Genomic DNA, 18,640 nt, shown 5'->3' on the forward strand with positions numbered 1-18,640 from the left:
AATCCTTGTTTTCACTGTGTTCTTTGCCTCGTGACTTCAGCGGAGGAGTGGCCTCTGACGGGCAGCCAGCGCGGGGCCCTGCGGTGGGGGTGCTGCCACGGTGGGGCCCCGGCTTGTTCTGTCCTGTGGCTGCTGTCAGGAACACTGCCAGGAGAACAGGGCTCCCCCGTGCCACGGGGACTTAAAACTGGACAGCTGAAGGTGTCCGGAATTAATATTTTAATTAACGATGGCTCAATGGGTTACCACCTGCACCGACATGTTTGTTGTTGATGACACACTTCATCCCTCATTGTCTGAATGACTGGTGAAACAGTTTTCAAATTTTTAGTCCGACCTCTGGAAGTCAGCTCTTAAAGCTTTTCAGCATTTCTTACGTACTGTTGTAGAAACTATAGGCATGTGTTGTTCACAGTATTTTTTTCTCGTGGCAAAGTGGATTGGAGGTTGGAGTGGTAATTGCTGCTTTAGTCATGTGATGAGCACAGTGTGACTCAGAATCCAATTCTTGGTGTAAATACCACTCTGTTTACCATTCCTTAGCTCCCAATCAAATTTCTTTGTGTTTCATAGTATGTTGGTTTTATTCACTTGAGGTAGTTTTTGATTGGATTAGATACCACAGGTTTAAAGGCAACAGCTAGGTCTAGTTTCAAGTTCAGATGTTACCTGTACTGATAACAGAAAGATAATTTATACACTGAAGCTCCTTGGAAACTTCCCAAAATGGTACAGATGCAAGAATGAGTTCAGTATAAATAGAAATCTGACTTCAGCTTTGCTTCTGTCAGAAGCTGATTTGTGCTTTTGTCATAAATCCCCCCTGAACAGCCTAAGAAACAGAGACAGATTAAAGTAAGCAAAGTTATTTCTACAAGTACATTTTAAAAATTAAGGTTACACTCCAAAAAGTCTTTCTAAGGTGTTACTTTTTACCTATGCCTAAATGAATTTTGAAAGCTACCATATTTATCTTTCTCCTTGTTGCTGGTAAAGGCTATTTTTTGTTCTATTTTCAGCTAAATTATTGTTATACATGAGTAGGGCACCAGGCAAATGTGATTTCTGAATCAGGTCCTGCCTTACTCAGTTTAGTTGTTCTTGGCTCACAACTCATGCTACATCTCAGTTAGCTGAGATTTGGCTTCTAGTGACTGGCATGTGTGGATACCTGGCCTGCTTCTCTCTGTTGCTGAGAGACAATGTGCTGTGTGCAGGGCAAATATTGTGCTTTGGAGTTCTGTCAGCTATCTGCCACTCTCTGAGCCTCTCCATCTATTGCTGTTACTTCGGGAGCCACAGTCTTTTACATCTGGCCAGTAGCAGTCTCTGCCTTAATGGATGGGTTTGTCCATGCTGTGCTTTGTTCAGAATTCGGTGAGGGGCAGATCAGCAGTCCTGATCGCTCCAGGAGGCAACATAGTTTTCATCAGCTGTGAAAGGCAGTGGTTTGTGGATGAACATGTGCTGTTTGAAATGTCTCAGCTGCTCAAGGGCATCTCAAAGCTGTTACCTCAGTCACTTCTTGTGAGTGATTAAAATGGATTTTTTTCCCTGAGTAAGGTTTTGTTCTTACTTTTAAAAAGTACAAATCAAAGCACTTCATTGTTTGATACTCAAATTCTAGTGATTTTTTTGAAAGAAAAAATTCAGTAGCAATCATTTTGGTATGATTATTTGAAAAGACTTGCTGCACTTAATAGATGCATGGACTAAGGGATGTTAGAAGGGACTTCCAGAGAACACCAAGTCAAGCCCCCTGCTCCAAGCAGCTTCAACAAGCATATTGCTTAGGGTTGTGTGCAGCTGAGTTTTGAATACCTTCAAACATCCAGATTTTACACCCTCTGCAGACCATTTGCAAGAGTTTGTCTCTCTTACCTGCACTTTCCTGTTACATGGTTTTAGACAGCAGCAAGACGCTGCCAAAGCTTTCTGAAGGCTGAACAAACCTAAACCCAGTTCTCTCAGCCTCTACCAGCACACCACGTGCTGTCATGTGGATCATCTGGAGAGCTCTCTGCTGGAATCACTCTGGTATATCAGTGTCTGTCTTGTATTGGGGAGCTCAAAACTTGACTTCTGGTTTGATCAGTCACTGTTACAATTCATTCAGTGTCATGTTGTGCTGTTGACAAACTTCTCCCCAGGTATCCCTCATGCCATCTCCTTTGCATAAGATCTCACAATCATACAGTTGCCAGCTGTGACAGTCACTTGTACAGCATAAGCATCATCCAAAAATAAAAATTAACAGCTTTCTCCTGTTTCAAGTGCTCTTCTGATTTCCCTAAGGCCATAGACTTGCTAGATCCAGCATGTGGGATTTGGACTTGTGTCAGATACAGGTTAACATGAGACTGTATCCGAAGATTTCTGGTACAAAGAAGGGATTATTTAAGTTATCAGAAGTGGGAGAAACAATGACGTTTACACTGGTCATATAGCTTATTCCTTTCAAACCCCTCTGTATTAAAGCAGGAAGAGATTCAATGGATGAGGAAGTGGAAAAAGTGGAAATCGTTTACAGAGGGTTTCTTTGTTTGGGTTTCAGATAAAAATACAATAGAATAATTGGAGTCAAAGAGGATAGGCTCTGGTACTGTTATTGGAGTCAAATGAGAGACTGCAAGAGGTGAGGAGAACTGAATTTATGGTGTCAATTGAATTAACGGAGAGCAAAATTCTATATTTTCTATTAATGTTTATATTTAGGGTAGTTGTTGAAACATACCTTTTCAACTGATGCTTTGGGTCAATAAATGCCATGGAGATGTTGACTGTATCTCCTGCTTGTTCTAGGAAGTTGAAAGCTTGTTTAGAAATAGTCAGAAAGATGAACTGAAGAAACAGACAGAAAGATGAACTGAAGGTTTTATTTAGATCAATGCCAATTATCTTACCTTTTATACATATATTGATCACTGAAATGCACACCAGAGGGCACTAAAGATATTTGAGCACTATGACTAAAAAAAGACAAAAGATACTTTCCTCTCTTCTTCAGAAGATTGAACTCTTGTGTTTCCACCAGATGAAGCTCGCCTGAAAGCTGTAGGTTAGTTCACTGGAAATTATCATTCCCCTGAGGCAATGTGACATTGAACAAGACAATTTGTGTTGTCTCTATAAAGTTATATCACTTGCCTATCTTTCAGGATATGAGACTTAATTAATAGTATTTTAGTCTAATCAGTCCTTTTACAGTCTTCTTCTCCACAATATCGAGATGACTTGCACAAGCTTATTAATTGAAGTGCCTGGCATAATTACCTGTAGATATTTCTGCCCTTTATTCACCAGAGAAAACTATGGGCATTTGTTTTATTTTAAATGTTGTTTATTCTAATAATAACATTGTAAAGATTTTTATATTAAAATCTCCAAATGTTGCATATTTAATGTTGAAGTTAATCTTCAGCTGAAGTGGTCAGTTTGGAGAAACTTCAATATAAAATATGATTTCACAGAAAAGGCTATAGAATTTTTACTGAATTAGGAAGTGCACTGATTTATATAGATGGGTATCTGACACATTCAAAAAATGTATTGAAAGTAGTGAACAGCCTACTGGGCAACCATTAGTTATCATAATTTTCTAGCTGGAAGTGGCTGTGAAATGTGGTCTCTCTGGAACAGTTTCATTAGCAGAAGACAGCTCCTTTCAGCTGATTCTCCTATTCCCTGTGTATTGGCATTCTGGGAGTGATGGTGATGTGGTGGAACAGTGGATGGAATTGGGACAAGAGGAGGAGTTTGGTGCAGCTCAAGAAAACACTATTTCTCTTAGCTGTCTTGCCATACTGCTGGATATATGGCTATAAAGTAGAGAAACTTGATCTACTGGTGTATGTGGGCTCTGAGAGCATTTATGAACAGGGCAGATAGCTGGTGGCATGGCAGAGATGAGAACACCACAGCTTTTCAAGGATATGTGCTATTCAGGCAGCACAAAACTGATGCACCCACTTGATGTGAAAGATGTACCTACAAATGTCTGCCTCAGTTCTGGCAACATGGGTTTTATTTCTTTTGATCTGTCCTGGGTGTCATTATATGATCACTAGAGCAACAGGAGAGAGATACACATACAGATTTGATTTTGGTGTGAATCCACCTTTCTGGATGGGAGGCTTGTGGATAAATGATCACAAATTGGTGTATTTAAAGGTAATGATTCTATGGGGGGAAAAAAAGTATTTATTGTAATGTAACAAAGAGTGAATAAAAATAGGCACTTTCTATTACAAATTTTTATTATTAAAACTGAGTTTGTTATGGCCCTAAAAAAATATTATTCTCTGTTTAAACTAGAAATTTATTTTGGGTACGAATGTACTGAACAAGGGGTGAAAAGAAAGCGAGTAACAAGAACAAGGTTATGAAAAAGGGATCAATAAGTGTTGAGGTAAAAATAAATATACTAAACAGTGAAATGACTGAATATTTTCAAGTCACTCAAGTCAAGGGTAGCACTGTGATTGGAATATAACAAATGGAATATTTAATCCATTCTGAAGTCCTGCATATAGAAAAGTAATTGCAAATTCAAGCAAATGACATAAAACACAGTCTAGACTTAGGAAGATGTTGTCAGATCAACCTGGTTGTATTGCATATTTTAATCTAAAAATTAGATGGCCTTATGTATTTAAATCACATCCTCTATTGAGATGCAGTACCACAATAAAAATCTCTGTTATGGAAGGAAGAAGCTTAGTAGAGACATTAGTAGATAAATTAGAGTGGTGTGAATGAGGAATTATCTGATAGGGATGATTTTTTTCAAGTAATGTTTTTAGGACTGATGTACTTAAGCATTTTCATTAATGTTATTAGCTCAAAACAGGGACCAGCTCTGATTAGTCTTTTTAGGTGTTGTAAATAATTAGGATAATCAGAGCACAATAAAGCAAGAAATGATGATGATCCTCAGGAGTAGATAAATAATCTGAAGTATAATGGTGTACTATAGAAGTTCATGCACCTTACAACAGATTACACACCAATGAAAGTTTACTGAGAGTTTATCAGAAGCAGCAGAGGAGAAGGAGGATCTGGGTGTTTTATCTGAGAGAGTGGGAGGATTGAGCTGCTGATGAATTACAGCTCTGAAAAAGAGAGATGTGGTTATTTGGGATATGGTCATTAATGAAAAATACTAATGTATCTTTAGAATAAAATCTTGTATGGTATATTGTGTAGATTTACAGTCTATATTTATTGATTTCTTGAGGTCGGGATTGAAGGCACTGGAGATTTAGTTCATGTTTGGACTCAGGTGTTTATTATTTCTTATCTATGTTACAGTCTCACTACCATGAGTTCAGCAGCGTTTTCATTAGCAAGGCACAAAATGGCTATCTTTTGTTACAAAGTCTTTTAAAATTAAACTATTTAAGAAATGGCACTTAGATTATTTTCACTTTTAACCTAATAAAAGGGATCCCCTGAAGTCTGCAATGCTGACTTTTCTGTCCAATTACAAAACATCACCCAAACCCATTGAGAAGAAGGTAAAAAAGAACAACTTGTCTCTGCTCTAAAACTTTTATCTTGCTTCATACTTATTTTTATATTCTAAAATCCCAAACTCTTAAGTTTTCCACTCTGTGATATTACTGACTAATAACCAACTTCACATCTGTAATCCTAGTCCTATTAATAAATTTTAAAAACCTGTTCTGTGACCTCAGGTCAAATGCAGTGTTCTCCTGTGGATTTGTGCCTTTAAGAACAGAAAGTTTAAAGTTCTCAGCATCCAGGATTCCAACACATATTCATCTAAGGAACAAGAATTCACCCAGGAATAGGTCCACTGAAGGTCCAGTGAGGTAACACACATGCTAGCAATGTCTTGAGAGGAGTAAAGGGACAGGAAGACTTCTTTAGTCTATTGAAGTGACTGCTGAAAAGACATCCAGTTACTTATTTTTCTGAAAGCATTCCAGCAGAACAAGTGCTAAAGAGCAGATAAGTATTTGGCTAAAGAAAAATGTATAGATAGATAATGAATAGATTTAGCTGAGAATTTGAAGGGAGAATCTGGAGGACTCCTTCAATGGAGTAGCAAGAGAAAAGTCCTGCTTGGGACCTAAAAGCTTTGGTTGCCTTGGGACAAAAGGGATTCATGGAATTCTGTGGCTCGTAAGATGCAGAATGGGTACTCATTCCTAAATGCACAGGGAGTGGTGCTTGGTAGCATATGTTCTTAAAATTTCTTATGTTGAAGGAGCTCCTTTTGAGGAGTTTCAACAGATTACAGGAAGTAGACAGTTTTGCTTTCCTAGGTACCTCTCTTTGCTCCTTATCATGTCTTCCTTTCTTCATATCATTCTGCCAGTTTCTGTGAGAGATGAAAGACACTTCCGGAATTACTCTAGGTCCTGTAGAAAGAAAGAGCAGAGTGGAGTTTTTACACTGAGGTGTAATTATACTGTGATTCTATTTTAATTGTCAGTAAATCCACATACCTTCTCCCTAGGTCAAGTCTCTTTTGCCAGTAATGGTAAGTGTTAGGAAATCTTTCTGTCCTGACCCATCACCTTTTCCATCTTATTTTCTGTGCCTGTCCTGTTGAGGAGAGGGAGTAAGAGAGCAGCTGAGTAGGCATCTGGAAGATGGCCACGGTGAACCTGCTTCTTCTCAGCTTTGTGTTTTTAGATAAATCCATGGTCTCAACAGCTATAATTTGCAGCTTTTTGTCCAAGATAATAAGTGTTTTCTTAATGCTATTTGAAGATTTAAAAATTGGCTATATTAGTCCACTACCTATTTTTCACCTTGTGGTGTATTTTTGCGCACTTTTTTCCCTGCTGATTAAGCTCTTTGTAGCTTTTTAACTGAGGATCGAAAAGATTTTTTGCTGTGCTAGCATTTCTTGATCATAATTAGTCTATACAAAGAAGCAAATGATATAGACTTGGAGTTCTAAGAAATAATCTTAAAGAAAAAAGGGGGGGGGGGGAGCAAGCAGAATGCTTGATTTCAGAACCATTATCCTGCCATTAAAAAAACAACAAATTTCAGTAAGTTTTTTTATTTTGTTTTGACTCCTTTTAGAAGAAGCTGTTTTGCTTGCTTTGGCTTAATCAAAAGATTGATAAAAGATGGTGCAAAGCCTTTCAATTAGATTGCTTTGGTTAAAACTCAGTCCCAGGTGGAAATGACTAATGCTGTTCCTATCTTGTGGTTGCTTAGTGATAATTGTGCAATAAATTAAGCTTCAGTCCAGCTCTTGTAGCTGCCTGGTGTGTTGCCATAGTTGGTAAAGTGTGCTTGTTAACAAATTTCAGCAACAGCCAGGGGCACAGTAAACTTAGAAGCAGCATGGGTCACCTGAGGTGTGGTTGGAAGTCTCTGGCCAGAGCAGGATGAGGGAGCCAGCAGTTTTTCCTGCAGTTTTGTTCTCTGGAAAAAGTACTTTGTTGGTCAAGGTTGCCTGTTTATCTAAATGCACTGGCTGTGCTATGGGGTGGAATTGTTTGAGACACTTGGGAAATGCTTCAAATTATTCAGTTCAACTTAGTAATAAACAGAATGAAGTAATAAGGATAAATACTCCCAGAAAGGTTTCTGTAGCTTTTACTCTTTTTTTATTGTAATAATTTCTGTTAATCAAAATAGTTGTAAACACTATAGTACATTTTAGCTTTGATTAATTTTACAATTATATTACAGCCATAGAAATTTATTTGCTGTTACATGCTCAGTGTTGTGTTGATTTGGTATTTTTCTTTATGATTTCCTAGTATTCATGTGATGGGAAATATAATTGCAGCACATGTCACTGATACGGTTTTATTTGGGTTCTATGTCATCCAGTAAGACAGTCTTATTTATTTATTAGATGCATAAATTAGGTAGCAGAAACAGCTAATGCTGAGGTGTCTTTTTTGTGTATTTTTTTTGCATCATTAGTTTTCATACAATCTTTGCTTTTCTTTCTGATCTTGAAGGTTGTATATGAGTGGGCATATCAGGCTATTTTTCAAGTAATTATGGGGTTGTTAGCCTGTCCTGAAAATTTCCTAAGCAGAGGTCTAATTTTGAGTTCCTAGTTTTGAACGGTAATCCAAATTCAAAAGTTTTTGGAGATGTTTCTTTTATTATTTCCACAATAATATCCTCTGGCATGCATTGGGTAACATGCCCATTTGCTAAATAGAGATTTCTCATTGCATGCCTTACTTTAAGTCCATTGATGCTCAGGTTTGATGCAGCTCTCAAGTGACCTTCCTTAAGACATCACACAGTTTGGCTCTACAGCTTGAACCCCATAAATTAGTCTTTAAATTACTTCAGAGAGCCTGTTAAGTGCCATTCATTATGGTGGTTGCTTCTATGGTCTGCAGGTACAATTACTCCTCATCTGATCTAACACTGCTGCTGCTGTTCTAAGCAGCAGCAGCACCTAATGCTGGCCCTGTAGCTGTGCACAGCCCTGTATTGCAGCTGCCAAGGTGATGTGAGTGATGCATTCCTCATAGCACTTCTTTATGTTTTATTGGTTAATTAAAATGATAATGGAGAAGTATCCAGCTGAACTTCCTTAAAATTTGCAACTCCATATCCATCTCTGTCTCTCTCTGTCTCTCTCTCTCCACCTCCCCCTCCCAACCCATGTGTCATGTATGTTCCAATTTTAAATGTGCTCTATGGTCCAAACTGCTATTAGGACAAGCATCTTAGAGTTTTGCTCTTCTATTTTTATTCAGTATCATTTGTTGGTAACCGTAGGTGTCACTTTGGGAAGAAATTGCACTCATTTAGTGAGCTGGATATAGTAGGACATCACTGTACTGTACTGCAGTGTTATGGAATGCTTAAAATTGTTTACCTTTAATTAACTAATAGTTTTCTACAAATAAAGAAGCTGCGCTCTTGAAGTGCATACTAACTTATCATCTGAGTATTACAAATGAATGTATTTCCCTCTGCCCATTCATCTTTGGTGCAAAGATGGTATAATGGCATGGTCAAAGCAAGTGTCTGTCTTGGTGGTTTGGTGTTTCTTGCTGATGGTAGGTGATACCAGCAGAAGAGCTGTACTATTTGGTGCCATGCACTGTCTTTGTGATTCCCCTCCTGGGAAGCAAGAGCTTGGCACTAAGGGGTCCCTTGCAGAGGCTGCTTTGAGGAGGCCGGACTGGGGAGCCTGGGCTGTGCACAGCAGCATATCACTGCTCAAAAAAACCCTGTAGGAAACACTTTCCTGTGCCAAAGTGCTGCCTCAAAGGCTTCAGTGAGGGAGTGTTGTGATGGCATATGAATTTGAAGGGCCTTCTTACTGTCATTTGGGAGTAAACAGCAAAACTTACCATTTAGTTACCACAGCAATGTCAGTGTACAAGGTGGAGCCAGATGTTGGTGGTGTTTCCTTTTATGGCTTTTAAAGTTAAGTATTTTTTTTCCTGTGTAGAGCTTACTGAATATCTATATGCTTTTGTGAATTCAAGGAAGCTGAAGACGTCTAAGTTCTTTTTTCACCTTAAATATTTTGAGAGTGAAGATGTTTCTTAGCATCTAATTAGTATAAATTATGAAATTGTGAGGTCTGTATGAATATGATTATTGATTTATTTTCCTACATCTTAAATCCACGTGACTCTTAGAATTAAGAGCTGACTGCGTAGATCCACATGAATTTGCCATGCTTTCCTACTAGGTTGAGCATTATTAATGAGATCTACCTTGCTGTGATAGCACCACACTGATTAAATTAATTAGAAAAAATGAGAGCTACTTTTAGCAAGTCAGTCCTGCAACCTGTGCTTATTGTTAATTCCTCTAAATGTAGAAATTAATTTATAGTTTGATCTCCTTACATTAAAAATGGACATACTATATGTTTATCTGGGATCATTCTTTCATATTTTAAATATGAAATAAATCTATTTTTTTTAAACAGTATTATTGGTAACCAGAAAATTTTAGTTTTGTGGAAGAACATTGTTGAGGAGACTACCATAGCAAATATAAATAAAAATAGAAGAAAACTTGCAGTACTGAAGTACTTACAATTTTGCAGTGTTTGGTATGGATCAGGAAAGGCTAGTTAACAGAAACAGCAAAGTAGTACAATATATCAACAGAAGTTTTAGATAATGAAAAGCTAAAAATTCATGTATAAGCTTCTGCTAAATTTTGCAGAGCAAGTGAAAACACAGTAATGGCTGGGGCTGGGTGTGGTTGGATCTGGTGTAAGTTATAGTTTATTTTCTTTAAACAGGTTTTAAGCTTTGATTTTAGTTTTTTTTTCCTCCTTGTAAAAAGGAGAGGAAGAGGTCTTTTAAGTTGTAGAGTTTGATTGTATACAAATATACCTCTTAAGATACTGGTGTGTAAAACAGTTCATTAACAGTCCATATGAAATATTGCATATTGGATGTTAGTAGCAATGGATCTAGTCTAGGCAATATGTAAATGGCATTGCTGATATCTTAAGTTACACTTGGTTTTGTTGCTTTATCTAGTAAAATATTCTGAATTGTTTTCTTGGTTTTCTTTTGTGTAGCGCTATTTTCTAGTTGGAAGTAATCCTGCAGAAACCAAATACCGTGTTTTGAAAATAGATCGCACTGAACCGAAAGATTTGGTTATAATTGATGATAAGGTAAGTGCCTCTGTATTTAGTTGCTGGGCTTTTTTCCCACTTGTTTCAAATAATACTGGTTACTTGCTGGTAGCACTGAAATGGGAAACAAACAATGTAGAGCAGGCCTTTGATTTATTGTCTATTTCACAGATAAAGCAAATTCTGCTATTCTTTGGCATGAAATAACATTTAGCTACCAAAACAGTAACCTCTGTGACTTTTTCTTTTAAAGCATGTTTATACACAACAAGAGGTGAGGGAACTTCTCGGTCGTTTAGACCTGGGAAACAGAACAAAGATGGGGCAGAAGGGCTCTTCTGGATTATCTCGAGCTGTCTCTGCTTTTGGTATAGTTGGTGAGTCTTTTGATTGATTTTAAAAAATTTTTTGTTTTCCTGGGAGGTGAGGCTTATTGTGTCATGTTGTGTATCTTTTTCTTCCCCAATTTTATTTATTTGTAAAACTAAAGAGGATTTAGAAATTGTGCTCAAAGTTAAGTAAGTTTATGTGTATTTTTTGAAAATAAGTCATCAGTACAGGAGTGAAAGTTGTGCTGTAACCTTTGTCACTTTGTCTTTCCTTTGTCACTAAGGGACAGATCTAGGAAATAGCCAAACTCTAGAAACTTGGCTGAAGATCGTACAAAACTCAGCTGATCTTAGAATATAAATCATGTGGAACCTGGCTCCTGAATTCCAGAGCTCAGAGAATGCTTTTTAAAAAGAAAATGAAAGTCAACATTCTTTATCACACACTATTCAGAAAGATAACTTTTCAGTTTGGTTAACTTTTTGCAATGACATATTTAAAGATTTCTTTTTCATGTTTGAACAAGTATAACTGACTGGTATGTCAGCTGAATTTTAAAATGCTGCTCAGCTGTTCATAATCCTCAAGCGTTCTTCAAGGATTTAATAACTTCTAACTTCATCTGAAAGTCACTACTTTCCTGCCTATTATCTGATACTGAGGTCAGTATATTGATGGCTGCTGTCTCTAAAGTAAATGTTAATATGTGCTGTGACAGCTCTCAAGAATACTTTGTGGTTTATTTGAGTCAATATACACCTGGCCATCTAAAGGCAAAACTGCAGAGAAAGTAGAGAATGCAATTACTTTAAAGGATGCTCCTGAATTTAGCACAACAATCAAAATGTAATAATATTCTATTCTAATCCAAAGTGGCAAATTAAGCAGACTTTCTTCTTCATTCTTTTTGTCTGTGAAGCATTTTGGAACATCCAGCTTTCCAGAAATTCCTCAGATGGTGTTTATGTTTCTTACTGATTTAAGAGTATTCATAATGGTAAACCTAAAGGAGCTTCTAACAGCCTTGCAGCATTGGGGTTTTTTTTTTTTTTGCACAAGCCATTAGTGCTCACTGTCTAAATATGTGATAAATATTTGGTTGGAAAGTGGTTACAATCAGTTAAAATTTTTCATCCCAATTGTATGACTGTTTATATGACTGTTCATAACAAGAGAGTTGCTATTCTGTAGCTGCACAAATGTATTGGTTAACAGATATGGTATATGTATTTCTGGAGGACTCTTTAGCAGTAACTGACTCTCTATCAGATGATATACTTCCAAATTACATGATTCAGACCATATCCGTATAAACATGTAATTTGAAGGAATGCAACTGGTTGTTTATTTCTGCCTCCTGGCTCAGGTGAGAAGAACAGGGCTATTTTTCCTAAAATTGTAAAGAACAGCTTTGTTCTGTCCTCTAGTTATTTCATTAACCAGATGCAGTACATTCAGTGCGCTCAGAATGGAGGTGCTGATAGGCTGAGTTCTGGTTTACTGTGTGGTGTTTAAAAGTGGAAATTGCTTTTAAAGGGAGGGAACCAGGCCAAGGAGAAAGGCTCAGTTCTTTATCAGACTTTGGTATAATGTTTGCTGAAATTCAAAGGACAGAGGCTTTTCACATAAGTGATTTTAGTACCTGGAGGATACAGGAAGAACTGTGACTACTATTTAACAACTGAAATTCAATAGTCCGCTTCAAATGGAAGGTTTGTTTCTTATTGTCAGCAGGGCCTCCTGTCTTTGTGCAGGTGACAGCATTTTTCCAAGGGGGGCTAATAAGGTGGAAGAAAAGATTGCAGTTTATTTGATCACGTTGCAGCCTCCAGCAGTGATAGGGAGGAAAATGTGTGTTCTCCTTATCCTTCTTCTTTACTTTGTACTGCAAAGCTTAAAAAAATGAGTATAAATACAAGTAAAACTATGAATTGTGAGAGTCCATTTGCATCATGGCATCATCATCACCTCCCTCCCCAAATTAATTTATTTGTTGATAGTGCAATAGTGAGCAAGTTTCAAGGTCTCAGCAGCCTACCAGAGCAGCTACCTCCAGTAGCTAATTAATGTAATTTATTACCTATTAAAACATATTACTGCTGTACTATACTATATTAGTAGCACTTTTAACTTCAGGGGTGGTTACGTATTTCTATTTTCCATTTTAATTTCTACATTTGTGTTGTATTTAAAGTTTTGTTGCACTTTTCCCCAGTCATATATAGTAGAAATATCCAAAGGAAGCACTCCATGAAGAAGCATGGCTAAGCCCTACAGGGAATGAGGATGAAGGCTTCAGAAGCTATCTTTTGATAGGCAATAAAACCAGACACTGCCTGTTCTATCTTCTTAGCCTTCTGTGTTTCAGCAGGGTCAAGTGTTGATATCTGAGAGAGGAAACAGGAAAAAAAGGAGTACCCTTGATGCTCTGAATGCCTGATTTGGGAGAGATTCTGCTGTAGTCAAGAATTCATTCCCTGCTGTTAAGGAGAGAGAGAAGACAAAGGTGTTGTTTTACCCACAACTCCTTTTGCTGTTCTGTGTCCCTCCCCAGCAGAGAGTACATGAACCTGAAAAGAAAATTGAAGTCTGGGATTCTTCCTTACCTTGGAAATTTAACCTTTAGGATCTGAAGTAGTATGCTTCACTCTGAACAATGAGAGTCATATTAAAAGCAAATGCAAGTATGTTAAGTAGACAGAAACATAGTCCAAATTTTCAGTGTCCTAACTCTGCTACCTAGTATTAAAAATACCCACAGTGGGAGGGAAAATAAGTAAAAATGATATCTTTTATTGACTAATGGGAATGAATTTTAAGACTCTGTGTATATATATATAAATGCACATAACATTCAGAACAAATAAAAATTCTTTGAAGTCTTGAGACAATCCTGATACTGTTTTGCTAATTATGTTTTATCAAATAAACACAAATATGCAACTAAAAGCATTGTAATTCTGTTTTAACAGGTTTTGTCAGGTTTTTAGAAGGCTATTACATTGTGTTAATAACAAAAAGAAGAAAAATGGCAGATATTGGAGGTCATGCAATATATAAAATAGAAGATACAAATATGATCTACATTCCAAATGACTCTGTAAGAGTCAGTCATCCTGATGAGGCCAGGTAAATAATGCTGGTAATTAGTGTATACTTCTTAAATATTTTCTAAACAATGTTGAACTGCAACTGGAAACTTCAGTCATGGGTTTTTTTAATTAGTATGTAATTCAAGCCATTTTATCTTGTTGGTTGGGAAATAGACTACAAGTTCTGTGGCATCTGGAGCCTGGAGAGTAAATACAACTGTCCTAATCTTTTAGAGTCTATTGTCCACATCTCCATGTCACAGCTAAGTTTAGCAAATCTGCACCAAGAAGTGTCAAATATAAGCGTTGTTCCTGCAAGGGCAAAGTAATGCTAATATTAGTTTGTACGATTTGGTGCACTGTTCTTTACTTAGTAGCTCTTGCATGATGTTAATCTCACCTGAAGAGGTCTTTTGTGCCCTTCAAAGAGTGCTGACTAGATTATTAAATTATTCTGTACTGTCAGAATCTTGTAAATGTTGCAGTTGTAAAGGGTGGTGAAAATATTCACTGATAAGTTTAACTGCTTCTTTCTTTTCAGGGATTTTTTTATGAAGAGACAAGTTTGAGTCTTTATGTTTTTATCAGGGTAGGGTAACTTTGCTTCTATGAAATAGGAGGTAATCAATATCAATATCAATAAATGGCTTTTCAGTCTGTATTAAGTGTGAATAGTCAAAAAGTGATAATATATGATAAATTGATGTCAGGTAAAGAACTAAGCCAGTAGTAAATATTAAAAAACTTTAAGGTGGGATTAATCATAGTCTCTCCTCTTAGTGTGCAGGAGACCATGTTATCTAACCTACACATTTATGGTGTCAGACACTGTATTATTCATAGACAATATGATGGTTTCTTCTGGGAATTTGCAAGGCTACGACAGATTTTACTAGATATTTCTTTTCTTGTTAATTTATTTGAGAGTAAAGGAAAAAAATATATTTCTTTTGTAGTATTTTTGAGAGGTTTCTTTTTTAAGATCTGAAAATGTTGATGTACATAAGTGGGAAATAGAACCACATCTTTACCACTGTGAAAAGAAACAGTATGTTTATTAGTAGACAGTGGTTTTGTTTGTTTTGTTTTTTTTTTAAAGGATTTTATTTATTTAATCCATATGCTGACATTCTAGTTTAATTACCTGTCAAAACAATTACAGTAAGATAGGAAGGGAACATAGGGCAACAATCAATATTTATGTGTAATTTCTTTTCTGTAATCCTCTGAATGACATCCTATAGTCTGTCTTGTTAAAATAATGATTTTTCCTACAATTTGTATTGCTTTGCTAGGTATCTGAGAATCTTTCAAAATGTGGACCTTTCTAGCAACTTCTATTTTAGGTAGGTATTTGTTATTATTCCTTTAAAAAAATGTACACTTACACTTGCTAGAAGATTATAGGTTTTGGTTTTGATACCCAAGACTTTTAGGTTGATAGTCTGGAGAAATAAGACACATAATCATGCTGCTTGTCTATTTTCATCTGTGTATTTTGAACCTGCTTTCTCCTTTAATCAGTTGGCTAAGAATTTGGTCTCCATTAGGTTAAAAAATATAGAACTATTAATGGCATGGAAAAAAGTAGACACTGAAAGTACTGTTTCCACTGACTGTTCAGCCTTGCCAGATTATGCAGAAGTTCTCTCTTTGGAAAAGTAAAATGTTTAAGGGGGCTGCTTGTCTTGTTATGTAATATTTATTGATCTCATTTTCCATAAATAAAGCTTTGCCTTGACTCGGGAGCAAAGGTAGAGATATAGGTTCTCATTTGAGATACACCCTATGTGGGGTATGTCTTTCATAGGCCTTTCTAGGAATTGCAGTTCTCTTGTTTATTGTTTCATGGATGTCATACCAAAGGCAAGTTTTCTGTGCTTCAGGTACTATTAAGTGAGATTTTTGGGACAGCACAAAAATGGGAGAAATGTGATGGTAAACTTGGCAGTAGTAGAAGACTTGAAAACTTAAAAAAAAAAAAAAAATCCCTCTTGCAATTACCAAAAGGTGTGTCAGTTTAGAAGATGAAAATGAAATTTCTTGGAAAATGAAGGCAATCACATCTTGATCAGTGATGATAAAGCCTACCCAAGTTTTATGCGTATTTCATGCTTTGGCATGTGAAATATTTTTTGCAGTGCAAAACATGAGTTTTTCTTCCATGCATTGTCTCCAGCCCTAATTCTGTACAACTACCTCCGCCACTACCTCCTTTGCTTGGAGATGACAAATTTGTGCTGTTTCTGTGGTTTTACATAGACAGGAAAGGAGAAGATTCTTATGTTACTCTAACAAACACGTTTATCATAAAATGAATCATAGAATGGTTTGGGCTGGAAGGGACCTTACAGATCATCCAGTTCCAGCCCTACTGCACTCACAGTACAGAATTTCCTCCTAAATCTCTCCAGTTTTAGTTTAAAACCATTCCTCCTTGTCTAATCATCATCTGCCCATGTAAAAAGTTGCTCTCCCTCCATTTTTTATAAGCCCTCTCAAAGTACTGGAAGGCCATAGGGAGGTCTTCCCAAAGACTTATTTTCTCCAAGCTGAAACTGTAGAATGAAAATAAACTATGTATTTAAAATTTCTTGTACAGAAAAAAATGAGTAAGAGAATGACTTATACAAAAATGTGGTTTTGGCACAAATCCTGTGTGGCATAAATGAAAACTTTCCTACTGGCAGATAATTTACTGTTTATGTTTTATTTTTCATTAAAAGAATTTTTTCATAATATATTTTTGTGCTCTGTGTTTAAAGTGTATATTTTGCCTGATTTTCAGTTTTGAAAGGAGAAACATAGGATGATACTAGTATTTTTTCTTATTGTTTAGAATATTTTTAATCTATCAGCTTCATTTAAATCGTTCTTGGCTGAAAGCATAACACATTTTTCTGCATGATTTTTATATAAATCCTGAAGAAAATTAGAACTCAATTATAAGAAAACATTTGGTCTAAGGGGAGAGCGGGGGAAACAGCCTGAATATGTCTCTTACTAGAATACTGCTTACAAGTTCTGTTATATGCAAACAGAGCATGTTACAGATTTTTTTTTTTCCCTTAACAGATGGGTCAGGACATTACTATGGAAATATGTGGATGCATGGGTTACACTTTGTTATCATTAGAGATAAATCTAAATGTCTAATGTTTAAATAATTCTTTAGATCTTTAATGGATATGTAGAACTTAGATGAGGACCAGTAATCACTGATGCTGTCTTAGACTAAAATGGAAATATATGAGTATTTGTGATTTTAAGTGTAGTGAACCTTTGGTTTTTCCTTTGGAAGAAGCCTAGTAACTTAAAAAAATTAGCCATTAGTATAGAGTGTTAGTAAGAGAGACATGAGGTGGAAAATTTGTAACTATTATGGAACTAATTAAAAAAACCCTTTTCTTTATTCAGCAGTCAGTGCCTAAATATGCATCTGCAATCATAAATTTGGGGACGGATATCATTCTTGTGGACCAGTTTTTTGGCTGTTTTGGGTTCAGGTAGCAGTTAGAAAGTAGCAGCACTTAAATCTCAGAAAAATGAGGTTATCAATGTATATAGATATTTCTGATGGAATAGCTTTTTTAAAACTTCTGGAATGCTTCTTGGGACATGGTGAATTAAGTTTCTTGATATGCTTTGTTTAAAAGATATGTGTCATTTTCAATTAAAAGAAGATTATAAACACTTTTTTGGTCTTTGTAAACAGTTTCTGTTTGTAAATCTTCTTTTGGAAATAATTTGTATCATTTGCCATTGTATAACCAGAGTCTGTTTCTTGTTCAGAAGTCTTTTCTGTAAAATGGTACCATGTTCAACATAAGTATAGATGGAAAGTAACAGCTTTCAGAAAATTCCTATGCATCTGCAATTATTAATAAATGTTACCTGTCTATCAGTTACAGCTATGATCTATCTCACTCCCTTCAGTATAATCTTACTGTCCTGAGAATGCCACTTGAGATATTAAAAACTGAAACAGCCCAGACCCGACAAGAAAGTTTTGATATATTTGAAGATGAAGGACTTTCAACACAGGGGGGAAATGGTAAGAAAACACATCTAATTTAACTGATGATGTTGGTCAGCAGTGTCCTAACACTTGTGAGTTAATAAAAGATTTTGTGAAGTGCCAAATACATTTCAATGTGAACAATGCAGTTTCTAAAGGTGTGTAGTCATTGTTTTAAGTTACATTGCAATTGAAGAAGATGACTGAGCATGCTGACATTTTTCAGCAATTGATTACTCAACTGACTTCTGAGTCTCCCAACAGGAATGAGTTACAAAGAGAGTGGGAAGCAATAACTGATTAAGTACCAATTTTTTTGTTTTATATTGGAGAATACTGACAACAGAGGAACTGTATGAAGTTAGTATCATCTTACTGTAGCAACCCCTGTCGAGAAATGTAAGAAAAATTACTCATTTCGGTTGGAAACTTCAGGCTTCAGTTTGGATCTAGTGTGTTCATAAGAACATAAAGATGAGCAGTCAGAGAGAAAAACTATTTTGTCTTCCTTTTTCTTTGTACACACACACACAAAGTTTCTCCTAAAATTCTTAATATTGGATTTTATTCTGTTGAATGAAACCCCCATGCCCTCAAGAAAAAGATAGTAGCAACATGGTCATA

The 18,640-nt window shown here is 36.2% G+C and overlaps 1 protein-coding gene across 5 annotated transcripts in view; it reads left to right on the forward strand.

Moving 5' to 3' along the window:
• FIG4 (FIG4 phosphoinositide 5-phosphatase) overlaps nt 1–18,640 on the forward strand; it is a 51,612-nt gene that overhangs the window by 420 nt on the left and 32,552 nt on the right. For 2 of the 5 annotated variants that reach the window (XM_085574971.1, XM_031504394.3), the window contains exons 2-6: nt 10,517–10,615; nt 10,830–10,953; nt 13,879–14,035; nt 15,294–15,344; nt 17,904–18,052. In XM_085574971.1, coding sequence (XP_085431097.1) covers nt 10,517–10,615; nt 10,830–10,953; nt 13,879–14,035; nt 15,294–15,344; nt 17,904–18,052 — 580 coding nt within the window. The other 3 variants (XM_085574970.1, XM_085574969.1, XM_085574972.1) reach the window with 3 other exon arrangements.

The sequence above is a fragment of the Lonchura striata genome, chromosome 3 (genome assembly GCF_050655825.1).
Source record: "Lonchura striata isolate lonStrDom1 chromosome 3, ASM5065582v1, whole genome shotgun sequence".
Lineage (NCBI taxonomy): Eukaryota > Metazoa > Chordata > Aves > Passeriformes > Estrildidae > Lonchura > Lonchura striata.